A 16,657-nucleotide genomic window follows, 5' to 3' on the forward strand; every position below is an offset into this window, starting at 1 on the left:
TATCCATCAATGTATAATGATGGACTTTAATTATTTCCCAGATTGAAGAAAGCTAAATTTGCTTGCCAGAAATACTGTAATTGATATTGGGGAGCATTAATGGCTTTGCACCAGTTTTTTGACGGTCCCTTTATTTTTTGGGGTACTGTGCCTTGTGCCACAATTTAGCTTCTTTTCTGACACTCACATTTTTACTTTATTTTTGTCGCAGCTTTAAATGCCCAACACTTTTCCAGCACTTCTTATTTTCCGCCATTTTTGGCAAAATTTTTGGTTCATAATTAGATCAACAAAAAACAACTGTCAGGATCAGGGGTAGTGGATCCTCTGTACCACTGCGGACGATGACTTAAGCCAACACCTGGGACCGGAGTCTAAGTGGCACCCGGTTTTCACCAGAGCCCGCCGCAGGTCGTTCCACAGGCATGACTTTGCCCGCGGTGGCGGCCAAGACGTAGTACAGAATCATAAGACTAACTCGTGGTCGGCGACAGGCAGTAGGTCGAGACAGGCAGCACAGGATCGGAGTCAGGGACATAGCGGTAGGTCAGGACAGGCAGCACGGGATCGGAGTGAGGAACAGAATCAAGGTCACAACGGGAAAAAAGGATAATTGCAAAGGGCTTAGAATACAGCTTTCTCTTGGGCATAGAAGCACAAATCCAGCAGAGTTCATGGTAAGAGGATGAGCAGTTATAGGTTGTCAGGTGGCCAGCGTTATTTAGCGGTGCGCTGGCCCTCTAAATTTCAGACGGCCGGTGCTCATGCAGGCTAGGAAGCAGGGGCGCGCATGCTGAAGCGAGGAGTGCGCCTAGGGAATTCAGGCTGCTGTCGAGAGGGGGCACACGGAGGCACGCGGGTGCCCTGCGACACGAAACATGGGTCGCAAGAGTACACTGGCAACAACCATCTTCTAAACCCCTTCATGAGCGTGATTTGTCATTTATGATACTCATTAGCTGATCTTACGGGACGCCATATACATTAAGGCGCCACAATATAAAATCCCCACTTGGTAAGTAATAACATGGTATAACTAGGAAAGTGATGTTGGTTTAACCCAGCATGGGAGATAACAATCTGATCAGACCTTACCACCCCCTTCTTTTAGTTTATGAGAACAAAGGTCCCATTCTCACTAAATTAATGAAGTAGCATGTCGAAGACATGCCCATTCAGTACTACTGAAGCTTAGAAACGCAGAGTACTTTGCTCCAGTACTACCATTTACTGTCTATGAGAGCTCCAGAGATAGCTGATGGCTGTGCTCAGCAATTTCCATTGTTACCGTAGTACAGAAGGGAGCATCTGCACAAAAGCTCAACCTTCACTCCATCAATTAGTGAAACTGGTTTTCATGAAACTACGAGGATCCCAGTAGTTAGACCCCCACCAATTGTTTTCCCCTATCCACAAAGGAAACTGGTACAATGCTTTTATAAAAAGGGTATATTCCCCTATCCAAAATGGAAACTGGTACAATGCTTTTAATAAAGGGTATATAAGGTGCTGGTTCCTTGCACTAGAACCCCATGACCCTCCACATAAAGCAATATTACTACTGTCGGTATATTTGCTCTCTATGCAAGTGAAAGGGAAAGTTGCTTTAGATTTCTATGAAAGGCCATAGACTGTGCTGTTATGACTAAAGGCATAGGTACTAGTAATTAAAGGGAGCAGGTTGGTGGGAAGTAATCCCGTCACCAGATGGAAATGGGACAAATCTTACTATGATCTAGATCAGTGATGGCGAACCTTTTAGAGACCGAGTGCCCAAACTATAACAAAGACCCACTTATTTATCGCAAAGTGCCAACACAGAAATTTAATTTGTGATTTATACTCCCTTCTCTGTCACAGCTTTCATTGATACTAGCACCCTGAGGACATCAATAAAGCAGAAAATAGTAGAAATATGGATGATCATTGTAGCTTCCTTCCAGGGTCCCATAAACAGGAAGAATTGTCAGGGCCGGAGCAGGAGCTACAATGATAATCCAGATCTGTCCACACTTCCCACTCCTCCAGTAGTCCCAGATAGCGCAGTCACTTTAAAATAGCTCTGTGCACAGGAAGTCCTGGGCTGTCTGGGACTGCAGGAAGATACCTGGAGTCCTCTCTGGTGATGGCCTGGGTGCCCAGAGAAAGAGCTCTGAGTGCCACCTCTGGCACCAGTGCCATAGGTTAGCCACCACTGATCTAGATCAAGAACAGAATATAATGGCAGCTTTTGTTTCTATTGCAGTTTTTAAGTGCATTGCAAGCATACTTCAGCAGAAGAGGTATCCATGTGGACAGAACTGCCCCCTCATATATTGTCTTGTCATCAAAGCCTCGAAGTAGCAGAGACTCTTTCCTTGATGAAGACAGACTTTTAGAGACGCAAGTAAGTGCCGGTGGTTCCAAGAAGGACATTCAGTGGGTAAGTTGGGTTTTTAAAAAAGATAAAAGTACCTAGACCAGTGATGGCGAACCTTTCAGAGATCGAGTGCCCAAACTACAACCAAAATCCAACCAACATGGCATATTAAGCAGTAACTTATTGTTACCTGTTCTTCAACATCATTCAATTGTATTGGCTCTCCTAAGGCCACCAATGCAGTTGAAAGAAGGTGGGCAAATTCAGACCATCATTGTAGCTTCTCTCCAGGAAGAATGATGGGTCCAGCATCCCTTAATTTGCTTGGGACTGCAGGAAGATTTGGTGGATGTGGTCCTGTTTGGTGAAATTAGGGGGATGGCCTGAGTGCCCACAGAAAGGGCTCCAAGTGCCACCTCTGGCACCCGTGCCATAGGTTCCCCACCACTGACCTAGACTATGTGTAGTTAAATATGGGGGGTTTATACACAGGGGGTATTTAGGACATTTTGCCACGACATATAACTCTATGGGCCAATTGAAAAAGTGGCCACACATGTTCCTCCCCTTTTGGGGCTGGGACGGGAAAAAACGAAGTCATACTTCTCTGGCTCCCATTTACTGATCACTGTAAATGTTAAAAAGCCCTCAAAAGTGCACCTGTCGTGTGATTTCTGCTGTCTTTTCTTGTCACAGAATGGATTTTGCACATATTATGAGTCTGTGGCAAGATCACTCATTGAAATCAGCGGTGTGTTGGAAAGACCAACATCTACCCCACTGACACAAAAGCCAAAATGGGTTCATATGTCATTTTTGGTATACACTTGGGAAAGTCTCCAAAGAATACACTGAGCATGCCCATTCTGGCAGGTGAAAGAATAGTTGTTGCCTCCGTCTGATGCATCCACTGAAAAACACAGGATGGAAACCGTAGCAAGCTTAGTCTTTCCATCCTGCCCCCTTCTGCTGAGCAACATATACGCTCAGTGGGGGCAATAGAAGCCGATGGGGAGTGAAGCAATGAATGGTATCTCTTCTCTAGCCTCGTGGAGCAGATACGCCGCTCAGCAGGAGGGAGGACGCCGGTGATGTCATTGTCCATATAAGGACAGTGACATCACTGGGAAAATATCGGCAGCAGCCAATCGCCATCGTGGGCAATGTATCCCACTGTATAAACATACAACATATGAGTATATAATGGAATACATCTGTAGCCGACGTGTCTTTACAATGTATGGCAAAAACGAAGTGTGAGCCCACCTTTATATCTCAGTTGTGTGTATAAAGGGTAATATTATATTTCTACTTTAATTTCAGTCCCAAGAAAATTTCTACTGATCAACTATAAAGAAGATCGTGTGGACCACGCAAAGTTTTTTTTTTACGCATTATTTATTTTTATTTTATTAATTCCAAAAAAATGAAATGGAACTGATGGCCTCCATGATGTAATAAAGTTTCACTTGTAATTGGTAATGTAATCGGATCAATTGTTTTATATATGTGCATTGGATTTCAGATGAATATATCTTGTAGAATGAAATAAAAATATCCCAATTAAATTATTTGCGACTCTCGTGACTCTTCAGAATGTATGCGTGCGTCTTATTTTGAAGGTACAGGATGAGAATATGAAGCGATGTCGACAATAAAAATCAGTAGAAACCCCTACGTAATAGTTATATTATTATACATCAGATGACTCAGTTAAAGGGGTTGTACAGGATAACATTTTTCTCTTTAATACTGGCCACAGGTGGGCTTAAAAGTCTTATACTTACCTCAGCAAGGTTCCTTCTCATCCACTGTTTGTAGAAAGACATCACAGAGGCTCAGCAGTGACATAACACGGACAATGTGCACCCTCTACAACGTGTATTGGGTGTGAGCAGTCAAGGAACCTCGGGGTTTTTTTTGTCTTATTTTTATTCCACCTGAGGCCAATAATAAAAAAATTATCAATCCTGAATGAAAGCAACGTATCACAAATGTAGATTCATGAAGCTCGTTATATATTTCGGAGTAGAATGCAATGTGGATGCAGGGAGCTGTCGGCACTTCCTGCATCCCCATTAAGCCTCTGCTGCTGCTGTGTACAGAGGGAAACTGGAAACTGGACGGGGGACATCTAACAGAAAACAGAACATTAGAAAACTGGGGAGCACTAAAATTGTGGCATTAATAAATGGAAGTGATACAAGAAAAGGGGCATAAGATGGGGGTTTAAGAGAGAGGGGAATGGTAATTGGGTGGGGGACAAAGAAAAAAGGGTATTACAAGGATGGCGATAAAGAAGATGGAGCATTTTTTCACGGAAAGTTAATAATTAAACACTACAGTTTGTGCCCAAAAATCCAGCCTTTATTCACATAGATTTAAAAAAAACAGGATACAACAAAGGACAAATTCCAAAAACGGCTTGATCATAATAGGATCCTGGGGGAGATATATCTGGCGGCCAGCGCAGGCCCAGGTCAAAAATTTGGCGTAGTTTTTCGTGAACCAGCAAATGCCCCGTGTCTCCCATCTCCATCACTTCTACATCCACCTGGCGTGCAGGTGGCGCATTCGTATGCGCAAGAATTTGCGATAATTTCCGATTTGTGATCACAAATTTCCCCCGACGTGTATATGAATGTGCACAACTGTCTGTGACTACCTTCTACCTGCCAAATTACCAGGATTATAGCAAATTCTGTGCAAAAATCCCTGTTCGAGAAATAATCTAATATGTGCATGTAACAATTGCCTCACACAATTTATAATTCTTGCTACAAGATGTAAAACACGTCCCTATACAGCAGAAAAAGAACTCGTTCTCGTCACCTAATTCCTCAGGAAAGCGGACGTCAACAAAATGGCGGCCTCCTATATCACTCTGTTTTGTTTATACTCAGTTTTGCCTCTGGAAATCACGTGTCGTCACATGACCACACTGTTAGCCCCCTTCTGTCATTTTTAAATAAAGTTATTGAAGGTGTGAAAAAAACGTGAGTTTTTACCTGTCAGAGATTAGAGAGAAGTGCAGAAGAGCCGGCGGGAGGTGAACGAAGAGGGGCCTGGCCTGCCGGGGGGCGCTGTGTATGTATGGCTGCCACAAGCATATACCGGGTCTTATGATAACTGTCTATGTGCATGCATAGAGCTGGGGCTCTGTTACTGTGTATCAGCATGGGCTGTGCTGTGGCTATGCAGTATACAAGCAGTGCCATGTAATATGTATCCTGCATAAGGAGGGTCAGGGGGCAAAGGTTGATAGACTGACCCTGACCATGGTGACAGATGGGTGTGCTGCACATCTATACACCATATAAGGTATACTATAAAACATCATCCTTCCTACAGGAATGTATAGAGCTGTGCAACAGCAAGTCTCGTTATGCCAAGGCATGCCCCTTACCCATCTCCAGCAAGTGTGGAAAATATACAGGTCCAAAAGTATACGCACCGTATACAACACATCAGATTTCTGCTGCGGATTCACACAAGATCCCATGCAGAAATCCAGAGGAAAGTCTACATCCATTACTTGTGGATTTAGCACTGATTTCTATCCTAATATAGGTGTATTTGGAAAGAGTTTCTTCCAAAAACTGCTCTTCCCCTGACCATGGGTAGTGTGTGGTATTGTGACAAAACTACATCTCTACACAGCTCAGCTGCAATACCACCGCTTACCATAGTCAGGTGTGGCGCTGCGTTTGGAAGAAAGTTGCCATGTTTTTTAACCTCCAGACAATCCTCCTGTTTATTACAAAGTAATGGTGGCCCATTATTGACCCTTTGTGTGCTGCACACTGTAGGATGCCATATTAGTTCCCCAGAATGATGGACGGCTGTGGAGTTGGACTCCACAGACACAAAATAAATTATGAAATGTCATTTAAATGTTAAAGGGGTGTCATACTGCTCAACTTTTAGGGGTTGCATCAGTAACCAGCACCCTAGATGCACCAACAACCACAGTACAGCACAAAATACCACTGAGCAATTATAAATGTCACTGTACAGCAATAAATACCACCCCAGCAACCAAATACTGCATTCAGAGGAGAAAATAATAGTGCAGACCCCAGAGCAGATAATAATAGTGCAGACGACTGTAATAATGGAGAGACCAAAAGTATAGACAATAATAAGGGAGAACTCATAGCAGACAAACAATACTGGGGACCCCCTGAGCAGATAAAAAAAAATCCTCTTCTTTCCTGGCTCCTCTTCTTCTCCCTGCACCACACTGTAGATTCCTCTCTCCTCTATGTGCCGCTTCACTCTGTCTCCCGAGCTGGTTGTATGTGCATAAAGCAGTACAATACAGCTGACAAGTACTTACCACTCCTGGGTGCTCTTCGCTGGGTCCTGGGGCCAGTGCATTCAACCAGCATCGGGGGTCATGTACAGAGTGAAGATGCAGGAGAGGACCCAGAAGCAATGTACTCACCACTACACAGCCTCCCACAGCAAAAATCTTTACATGAGTTGTGGAGGCGCTCTTAGGACTGTGACTGTCGGCAGGGTGCAACATGGCGGATACAGGTTGTGCATCATCTTCTAGGCTTTTAGTTGAGATGAATGTGGGTGCACTGTATGTACATGCACTGCTAGAGTGACCAGGAAAACAGGACCGTGGAGTCGGAGTCCAAGTTAGGGAAATTAAGGAGTTGGTGTCAGAAGCTTGGCTTACCGACTCACTTCGCAAAACTGTCCGATTCCCCCTATGTAATAGATGGGAGTAAAGTTTCATGAAAGTGAAATCCAAAACTGCATTAATAACCCTATATCTTTTTTTACAGGTGATTTTTGGCAATGTCGGTTTTCCGCTCGGGTGTGCTGGTCTTAACATCTCCCCTCTCTGCCTTGTCGATGAGATTGGCTCCTATTTTAGCCTCTGCAGCCAAAATAGTTCAAGACACCCTATACGTTCACCTCCAACCTGGGCTTCTTCTCACCGGTTCTTCTCAGCCCACTTCTACCTACATCCCTGCAACCCAAGAAGTCTGCAGCCTCATATCAAAGTTGTACTCCGATGCCGATGTCCATGGCAATCTGGATGTCCGCGTGCTCTTAACAAATATTAAAAACCAAAGCGGCAGCCAACAGACTCTCTCCTCTGTTCAGAACCTCTCACACCCCCCAGAGGTGGTCCTTACAGACTTCCAGACCATAGATGGTGGGCAGTATAACCCAGCCAAGCAGCAACTAGAGCGATATGCAACCAACTCTTACAGCTGTCATCCCCACCTAACATCAGTATTATTGTACCCAGAGTATGGAATAGAAGAGGACATTATTAATCTTAAGGAAACGGACAGTGAAGGAAACCCTCTGCAGAGCCACAGTGATGTCGTAGTAGGCGGCACCTTCGATAGGCTCCATAATGCCCATAAGATCTTACTAAGTGTTTGTTGTCTGTTGTCAGAAAGACGTCTTCTCATTGGTGTAGCTGATAAAGAACTGCTGGACAGTAAGTAGATTTTCATATTTGTGGCTCCTAAGGCTAAGTTCACACTACTGTTTAATATTCAGTTCCTTACCTCCATTAATAAAGTAAAGAACTAAGGTTTAAAGTATCAAAGCTGCAAACTGAGAATTCATCTCCATGAGACCATCAAGGACAGCATTTGTCTGATCTTTGGAAGTGCTATAGGGACAGTTTAACATGAGCACAATAGGGACACAGAAGCCTTTCCTGCTGTTCTTTATTAATGGGATGTTTCAGTCTTAATTTTATTTTAACTAAATATTTAATAATACATTTTCAGATAAGGCCCTGAAGGAACTGATTGAGCCCTATGAGAAGAGAGTGGAAAAATTGGCCCAGTTCCTGGTTGATGTGAAGCCTTCTCTCGGATATGACATAGTGCCTATATCGGATCCCTTTGGCCCTTCAATTACTGACCCAGAATTGAAATGTATTGTTGTCAGTGAAGAGACCCAGAAAGGTGGACAGTCCGTGAACAAGAGACGTCTGGAAAATGTGAGTTTCCAGATAACTGGATTTGAGATTGTGTTAACTGTCACCATTGAAGGGCTGTGGTGCTTGGTTTCTTGCTATGGCATTTGTTTATTGGACACAGCACCATACAGTTTATGTGGGCTGAGATAATGCGGCTTAATTCACCTCCATCTCGTGTAAGTGAATGGTTCACAGCTGTGTGTAATACTGAGCACAGCCACTACCGCATTTATGGCACTGTACTTGCTAATGGAGAGACGGCAGCAATTTCTTAGGCCATCTTTTAAACAGCTGATCAATGGGGGTGCCAAGAGTTGTAGTCCCACATATCTGATAATAGGACCACCCTACTTTGGCCCCTACTTTAACTACTTGAATTATTCCCTATACACTGGATAAGCTGAGTGGTGAGGCTCCAACTGCTGGGACCCCACTGATACAGAGAATAAACAATCTGGGGAATGTAGGTCATCCTGCTGTTTTATTCAACTGTGTGGGCAGAAATTGCCGAACAAAGCACTCGGGTATCTCCATGAATACCATAGACAATAATGAATGAAAGTGCTGGAGATAGGAGAGCACTGTGCTTTGTAATGTCCAACTTTCTCATACTATCGTATGGAACCCACATTCTCCAGATTTCTGGGGTTCTCATGATCCATGGAGGATCCAGCAGTCAGACTCTCTCTGGTCATAGTGTTATTCCCTTTCTCGTCGACCATTTTTTTTAATTAGGTCCCATTTGAGCCATGATCACTTATTACAGAAGTTATGTATAAGTGTTGTACATGAATTGCTATCTATGAGTGTAACAAGAAATAAGCTTTATATTCAGGCAGTCCCCTACTTAAGAACACCTGACTTACAGACGACCCCTAGTTACAAACGGACCTCTGGATGTTGGTAATTTCCTGTACTTTAGTCCTAGGCTACAATGATCAGCTGTAACAGTTATCTCAGGTGTCTGTAATGAAGCTTAATTGTTAATCCTGGATCTTATGACAACCCAACATCCAATTGCCATAGAGACCAGAAAATTTTTTGCCTGGAGCTACAATTCTAAAATATACAATTCTGAATTGCATACAAATGCAACTTAAAAACAAACCTACAGAACCTATCCTGTCTGTAACCCGGGGACTGCCTGTAGTTCCAACATATTGTGTGACACTTTACAATGCAGAGGGTTCATCTAAACCCAGTTTACAGCGGTGTCCAAAATGTTTTTATCTGTAGAAGCTACAGAGAGCTCAGTCCTATACAAACACTATGTATGTACCACATAATGATGCCATAAGATGAGAGCGGATTCCTGATGCTGCAATATCCAGGTGCTCCAATGTCCATGTACAAGGGCAATAGAGGAGCGTGGAGCCTTCATGTGATCCTTTTTGGCTTATCAGGCAGGAGAAAACGTTTTTTTCACTGTAATAAAGAATTGTTTTAACCTTCCTTCCTTGTATTATTCAGGGACTCGGCGAGCTGAGAATACATGAGATCCAGCTGGTAACAGACCCAAAACATTCTGAAAACGAGGAGGAGAAAATCAGTTCTTCCAGCTTCAGGAACAGGTTACTGGGAACTCTGCTGAAGACTCCAGCTGTAAGCATCCATCTTTCAGCTTTATTATTGCAAGAGCGTATTTCTAGGTGATTATTTCCAAACCCCTTCACGACTGCCATACGGTTAAAAACGTCTTAATTGCACTCGCCGTCTACGTATAGCATGTGTATATACGTCATGACAGGGAGCCCACTAAATATCATCTGATCTGTGGCATCTAGAAACGCTGTCCTGGTATCATTTTAAAGAGAAGAATCTCTTGTTTTATACTGCATAAGGATTATGTTTCTAGGTGATGCAGACATAAGAGAGATACAAAGTTCAAATTCAGCGCTCACTCCTTAACAGTGGATATCTCTGTGTCTGTGGCATCTGAAATTTTTGTTAATTGCCTATAAGCATATAATCTTCCAAATTTACATGTAAAAGCAGCGATTCAAATTAGAAATGGCAGGTGTATTTGATTTAAATGTGTTGGATACTTTTGTAGCAGCTTTCTACACTATTCTCATTCAGATCACAAAGAGTCTGAGCATGCTTGTGTATGGGAACAGGCAGAAGGAATAACTGACAGCTTCCTAAAGTATATAGTCTGTTTTGGTGCAAAAGATGTGTTTCTGATCTGTAATCAGATGTTTCTAATGTTTCTGTAGGAGAACCCCAGCATGCCTTCCCGGCCTTATGTTATCGGCCTAACAGGAGGCAGCGGAAGTGGAAAGTCCTCTATTGCAAAGATTTTGGAGAAGCTGGGTGCTGCATTGATAGACTGTGATAAGTTGGGGCACCAGAGTTACAAGCCTGGGGGACCGGCATACCAGAAAGTTATAGATGAGTTTGGCACAGGTAATAACACTGCATAATAATAACTGTCTGTCCTTAGATATGTATTTTTCATCTGAAAAGGTTTTTCATGGATAGTGGTTATGTTGCTTTTACAAACTGTTGATTTTTTTTTTTTTTTTGTGTTTCCAGATATCGTCTGTGAAGATGGGACTATAAATAGGAGAGCTATTGCCAGCAAAGTGTTTGGTAACAAGGTGAATAACTTTATCTAGTTGATCTCCAGTGTCATGGCACAAGAGAACTTCGTATTTTAATATCTAGGCGTTAAATCCTTTAGGATCAACTAAAGCGTCTGACGGACATAGTGTGGCCAGCAATAGCAACTCTTGCTAAAGAGGCTGTGAAGGAAGCTGCTGCTGAAGGTATTTTTCTTCATTTTGAGCCCCCATAACTGTGTACTGGCCATAGGCTACCGCATAACATTGTGGGCTAGCCACATTGTCCTATTGTATGCCATAACCTGATACTGTAAGAGTTTTGTGTGGAAGACATAGAAGCCATACCCAGAGAAGAGTAAGTCAGTCACCGGTGTCTCCGTAACCCTGCGTGTCAAACAAAGTTGTATACAGTATGTGCCAGAGCTTGTTATTGTGCATTATAGCCATAGTTGCCCTTAACCAGTGACCTAGACATTGATGCATGTAGAAGAGCGCGTGCCCAACACAGGGAAAGTGTTCTGCGGTGTTACACATTCCCTCTCTGAGATAAGAGGCTGCTTAGGCCACTGTTGGCCCACTATACTTCCCCAAGCCATATTTCTTTTTTCTGGGTACTCCCAAAATGACCTTTATAGTGTTTCATGCTTTGAAAGGGAGGATAGTAATGCACGCTAAGCACACAGAGATTCCAAATATTTTTACATAAACATAGAAAGAGATGACGGCACTCACCGGTTCCAAAAGCATGAAAAGCGTCCTTTATTGGTGGGGAAGCATGCAGGGGGGTAAACAGACAGGTTCCGGCACCTGTCTGTAAACGGCCGGAACCTGTCTGTTTACCCCCCTGCATGCTTCCCCACCAATAAAGGACGCTTTTCATGCTTTTGGAACCGGTGAGTGCCATCATCTCTTTCTATGTTTATGAATGGATAAAGTGAGAAGGATAATACCACTGTCCTCCCAGCAAGCAAATATGCTACTGTCTGATGTGATGCTGTACTGACTCTTTATGGGAGCATTGAAATAGAGAAAACTAACTAGTGTATGTTGTTGTTTTTTTTCTACATTGTGATTTTGTAAAGAGGTTAATTCATTTTAACACAATAAGATAATTTCAGTCAAAAGATATGCACGTCACTTTGTAGTCTGACCCTAGGTATGTTCCAATACAATGCTATTTGTCTGAAATAGAATGTATATATCCATAACCACTCAGGTGTAAACACATAGGGGTCTTGCTTTGTTGCACAGAAACTAAAGATTCTTATTTGATGAAGGTATCTCTGTGTGTGTGATGGATGCTGCTGTTCTCCTGGAGGCTGGGTGGAATGAGATGGTTCATGAGGTGTGGACTGTAATCGTACCAGAAAAAGAGGTAAAGGAAATTTTAGCAAGGGTTTTCTTTATTATGTGACACTGTTGCTCAGTAACGTTGTCCACAAACAGACAAACTTTGAAATACTGTATAACCTGAGACCCCTAATTTTAACACAAAAAATGGGAAAACCTATTGCCTTGATTATAAGCCTAGTAAATAGCATACCAACTCTTACCTCCAATATACAGCAAGCCCTTTACCCCCAGTATATAGGCTGCAGCCCCTGTCCACCGCTGCACAGGCTGCAGCCCCTGTCCACCGCTGCACAGGCTGCAGCCCCTCCCCTCCCCCAGTATAATGCCTATAAGAAAAAAACAAAATGTGTACTCACCTTTCGACGCCCCTCCGACAGGTCCTCTTCCTTTCATCGATGTCGGGCATCGGTTCCGTGGCGGCGCACAGTCCGTCATACACACTATGACGTCAACCACTGGCTGACATCATAGTGTGTGGCATATTAGAATGTCAGTGAGCGGCTGATGTCATGATGCCTGTGACAGACCGCACGCCAACACGGAGCCAATGCCGGACATCGATGGAATGAAGAGCACCTGCCAGAGGGGCGTCAAAAGGTGAGTACACTTGAGTATAAGCCAAGTTAGGGTTTTTTTCAGCACATTTTTGTATATACGGTAATATTATTTTAGTGGCACAGAATCATCCCATGTACAGAAGAGATAGAACCCAATCGCCTTGACAAGAATATCAGGAAAACACAGCAGTACTGGTGGAAAGTTTTCAGTCTGTGTGTAAAAATACCAGTTAATATATAATGACATTTCTTCAATATGTAACTGTAATGGCAGCCTCCGCACTCGGTCTCCATGCCAGCTCTCCTTCCAGCAGTGGAAGAACCGCTGACCCACCTAGTATGACCTGGTTTTCATGAACACCTCTAACATAACTTATAAATCCCCTGAGGACTGGTTCACATCTGCATCCGAGGTTTTGTTAGGAGTCTCCATCACAGATTCCATTAAATATTGCGTTATATTCCATTATATTTTTATCCTGTGAAATCATATACCGTACTATAGGAAGCGCTGCTGATCTTCTAATAATCAGTGGAGTCTATTGGGTGCTGTTTGTGCCTGTTATTTTAAAAAATGGAGGGATTCTGTCTTTTATTCTGGTTTTAGAACAGAAAAATAGAAGCCCCAAAAGGATACAGAATGTGGCCCCATCTTCTCCTCCTGCTTTTACATATATATCATATATTTGTCGGTTCTGAAAGCTGAATGTCCTGTCTCTGAGATCTCCTCTTGTGTTGGTTACTTCAGGCTATTTCCCGTATAATGAAAAGAGATGGCGTCAGTGAAGAAGCTGCTAAGAACAGGTTGGCCAGCCAGATGTCCAACAGTGAGCGGGTGGAGGCATCAAATGTAGTTCTGTCCACGCTTTGGGAGCCAGAGGTCACCCAAAAACAGGTAATGTGGGCGGAGGGTTAAGTAAATGTACTGAATAATCCGTATACACAATCCTAAGTTTTATATCTCTCACTAAAGTATATGAGCTGTGTTATTGGTTACTATAATCATAGTTGGGCTTCTCTCACACAAACTCCACAAACAATACCTGACTAGGGCCGCCATGGAAGTGCATTGTGTATGGGCACACTATAGGGAGCAGACAGTGGGGCACTATTACTACAAACAGTGCAAACTGCACTTGCCTGTGCAGAGGGCGCCAGATTCAGGATTTCTGCCGCACGTTCTGCATGAATCTTGCGCCCTCTGCACTGCCCTGAAAGAGTGCACCACTTATTTTTTTTTTTGGTATTAAAATAGTGTGCGCAACACAATTCCGTCAGAGTTTGCATGTTAAATCTGGTGCACGGTCCGACTGAGCACCGGAACGCCTCCTAATTTGTATTGCATGAAGGATAGTGCAGCCGCACCACAAAAGGTCCCGTGTGGTGTGGACTTCTTAAATACCTGTGCAAGCAGCTTGCACTAGAAAGAACGTACAAAATCCATCAGAAAACTGTCACATGGCGCTAAGTAAATGTGCCCCAGTGTGTCACCCCCGGGAAGAAAAAATGGTGTGCTCTATCAGTAGCTGTACTTACAGCATGGCTGCACTGCTTCCTATGGAGAGGGGAGTGGTGAGGAGCACTTGCCCCCTCCATACAGCCGGCTGGATCAGGGGAGGGGGCAAGTGCTCCTCACCATTCCCCTCTCCATAGGGAGCTACGCAGCCCAAGGTCTGACTCGGGCGAGCATACGTTCTGTGTGGAAACGGGACTGCTTGTATCTTATATCATCATAATGCTCTGTGTCCAGGACTTTGATTTATGTGACCCGACCAGGGTCCTATGAAACTGCCCTCACACAGGAACCTTGCAGCAGGCCCCCATTCTAATGACCGCTGTAAAGAGGTAATGTGTGAAAGACGACTATAGAAAGCCAAGCACAGTGCTAGGTTTTGGCTGGATCGGTGCATATTTTCTAATTAAATAGGTGGAGATAGAATAAGAATAAATCTGTATTTATACATGGCGCCGCCATATTCCACAGCGCTGTACAGATTATGGGGGGACGTATACAAACATAAAAACTTTTTGGAGTAATAATATTGTCAGATGAAACAAAGGAATGACAAACAAAGATGAATCAAAGACCCTGCTCACAAGAGCTTACAATCTATGACGACACAGGAGGTAAAGTGTATAAAGGAGTTTATATAACGATCCAGTCATTCTTTAAGGTTTCAGAATAAATAATGATAATAATTTAATTACTAGATAATGCTACTACTTGCTACTACCGGTTTTCACCTGCCATCTTGGTTACAGAGACCAAGGTGAGTAGGACTGCAGGGAAGCCTGTATATTACTACCTTGTGCTTGCAGGATAATAGAAGGTAGGAGTACACAGGGGTGGTGAGAAAAATTAAGTTACATGCAGTAGGGAGCAGGGAATAGGTTCCCGTAAAAGTCAATCTCTTCTGACAATCCCTATCACACACATGTAAAAATGACCTTCCTAATGACGGGTTCCCTTTAAATGTATATGTGAAGCTTTGGTCTTTGGATATTATATTGATAGTCCAAGGTAGGGCATTCCAGAGAATTGTTGCAGCTTGGGAGAAATCCTTGAGATGTGAGTGAGAGAAGAAAAGAATAATTTTGGATCACTGGCAGCAGGAGAGCACGAGCGATATACAGAGAAGAGAGATGGAGGGTGCACAATTATGCAGAGCTTTGTGGATAAAGGTGATTAATTTAAACTGTGTTCGGAAGGATACGGGCAACCAGTGCAGTGACTGGCACAGACTTGCGGCATCAGAGTAACTTCTGAATTGAAAGATAAATTTGGCTGCTACATCAAGAATAGATTGCAGAGGAAAGTGTTCAGAAAGTGAGAGCCCCTCCCCCTCCTCAGGATTAATGGGGGTCCTTCCTGTAAAAACCCCTATAGGTGATGATCTCAGAACAACATATTTTAGTGTGTATACAAGTTTTCAATACTGTTTTCTACAATCCAGATCCGGAAAGCCTGGGATCTTCTCCAACACCGGATCAATCCAGACTTTTCCAATGACAAGCCCTTTCTAAAATCAAGATTTTAACTTTACTATCCAGGAAGTCTGTAATTTAGAAGATGTTGCTGCAGTGGAGCCTGGGAGATGCCCGGCTGGCACAGAGGATATCGCATGCCTTATTTTACAATGTTGACATTTTATCTGTTCACAATTCCATCTGTGTCTTTTTAATGTGTGTTATATGTGCCTGGAATTCATTCTCATTTGTACTGTCATGCTCTAAATTCACCTTTTATACATAGTCTGTATTCCTACGTTATGGAATGAACTGATGAACTTAATTATACAAACAATTTTTGAACTTCTTCTGATATAGCACTTTAAGAAGAACTTGGATGAGTCTTTAAGTATTGATTCATTCTAATCCTGAGGTCCGCTGATCGGTTGATTGATATTTCAGAATAAAGAGATGTGTACAATTTTTTTTACAAGTTTCTCTTTTTCTTATTATTTGTTATTGATGAGCCAAAATCCATGATGGATGAGGAGAGAGGGGATTTCCTGTGTCGTTCTGTGACATACACTTTTGCTATAATTACTATTGAATAAGATCTTCGTTTATATACACGTGAAGGGGGACATTTAGCAGGGTTTCTATACCACAAAACTGGTGTAGAAGCTCTTAAATAGTCGCAATGCCTAGCAAACCATCGGGGATTACGATTATTATCGCCTTTATGCCTGCTCCAAGGGGACTTGGCGTAGAAATAGACGCTGTGCTTCCACCCCACTAGATCTATCGGGAGGCCAAAGCCTCTTGTTGTAACCGGAGGGGCAAGGATTTCATCAAACGCCAGCACACAAGCCCCAAATGTTTTAACCTAGGTTCACCAACATAGGACGAAAATGTA

At 43.1% G+C, this 16,657-nt stretch overlaps 1 protein-coding gene across 2 annotated transcripts; it reads left to right on the forward strand.

Annotated features, from left to right (window-relative positions):
• Positions 1-5,335: 5,335 nt before the first annotated feature.
• Positions 5,336-16,237, forward strand: COASY (Coenzyme A synthase). 2 transcript variants are annotated; one of them, XM_072111730.1, is made up of 10 exons: positions 5,336-5,446; positions 7,159-7,829; positions 8,128-8,342; positions 9,792-9,923; positions 10,538-10,727; positions 10,857-10,921; positions 11,005-11,089; positions 12,163-12,260; positions 13,544-13,690; positions 15,750-16,237. In XM_072111730.1, the coding sequence occupies exons 2-10, from the start codon at positions 7,172-7,174 to the stop codon at positions 15,831-15,833; spliced, it is 1,674 nt and encodes a 557-aa protein (XP_071967831.1). In that variant the 5' UTR covers positions 5,336-5,446; positions 7,159-7,171; the 3' UTR covers positions 15,834-16,237. The 2 variants fall into 2 exon arrangements, 1 of the variants encoding a protein (XP_071967831.1); XR_011847788.1 differs by lacking the exon at positions 15,750-16,237 and having other exon boundaries at positions 12,137-12,260; positions 13,544-13,682.
• Positions 16,238-16,657: the final 420 nt, after the last annotated feature.

Source organism: Engystomops pustulosus, chromosome 6, assembly GCF_040894005.1.
Source record: "Engystomops pustulosus chromosome 6, aEngPut4.maternal, whole genome shotgun sequence".
NCBI classification, from domain to species: Eukaryota; Metazoa; Chordata; class Amphibia; order Anura; family Leptodactylidae; genus Engystomops; species Engystomops pustulosus.

What these genes read in the sequence shown, in the direction of transcription:
- COASY (XM_072111730.1), top strand. Translation starts at nt 7,172, where the DNA reads ATGTCGGTTTTCCGCTCGGGTGTGCTGGTCTTAACATCTCCCCTCTCT. An exon ending in TATAGATGAGTTTGGCACAG is followed by an intron (nt 10,728 to 10,856) that starts GTAATAACACTG and finishes TTGTGTTTCCAG; the next exon opens with ATATCGTCTGTGAAGATGGG. An exon ending in CAGAGGTCACCCAAAAACAG is followed by an intron (nt 13,691 to 15,749) that starts GTAATGTGGGCG and finishes TCTACAATCCAG; the next exon opens with ATCCGGAAAGCCTGGGATCT.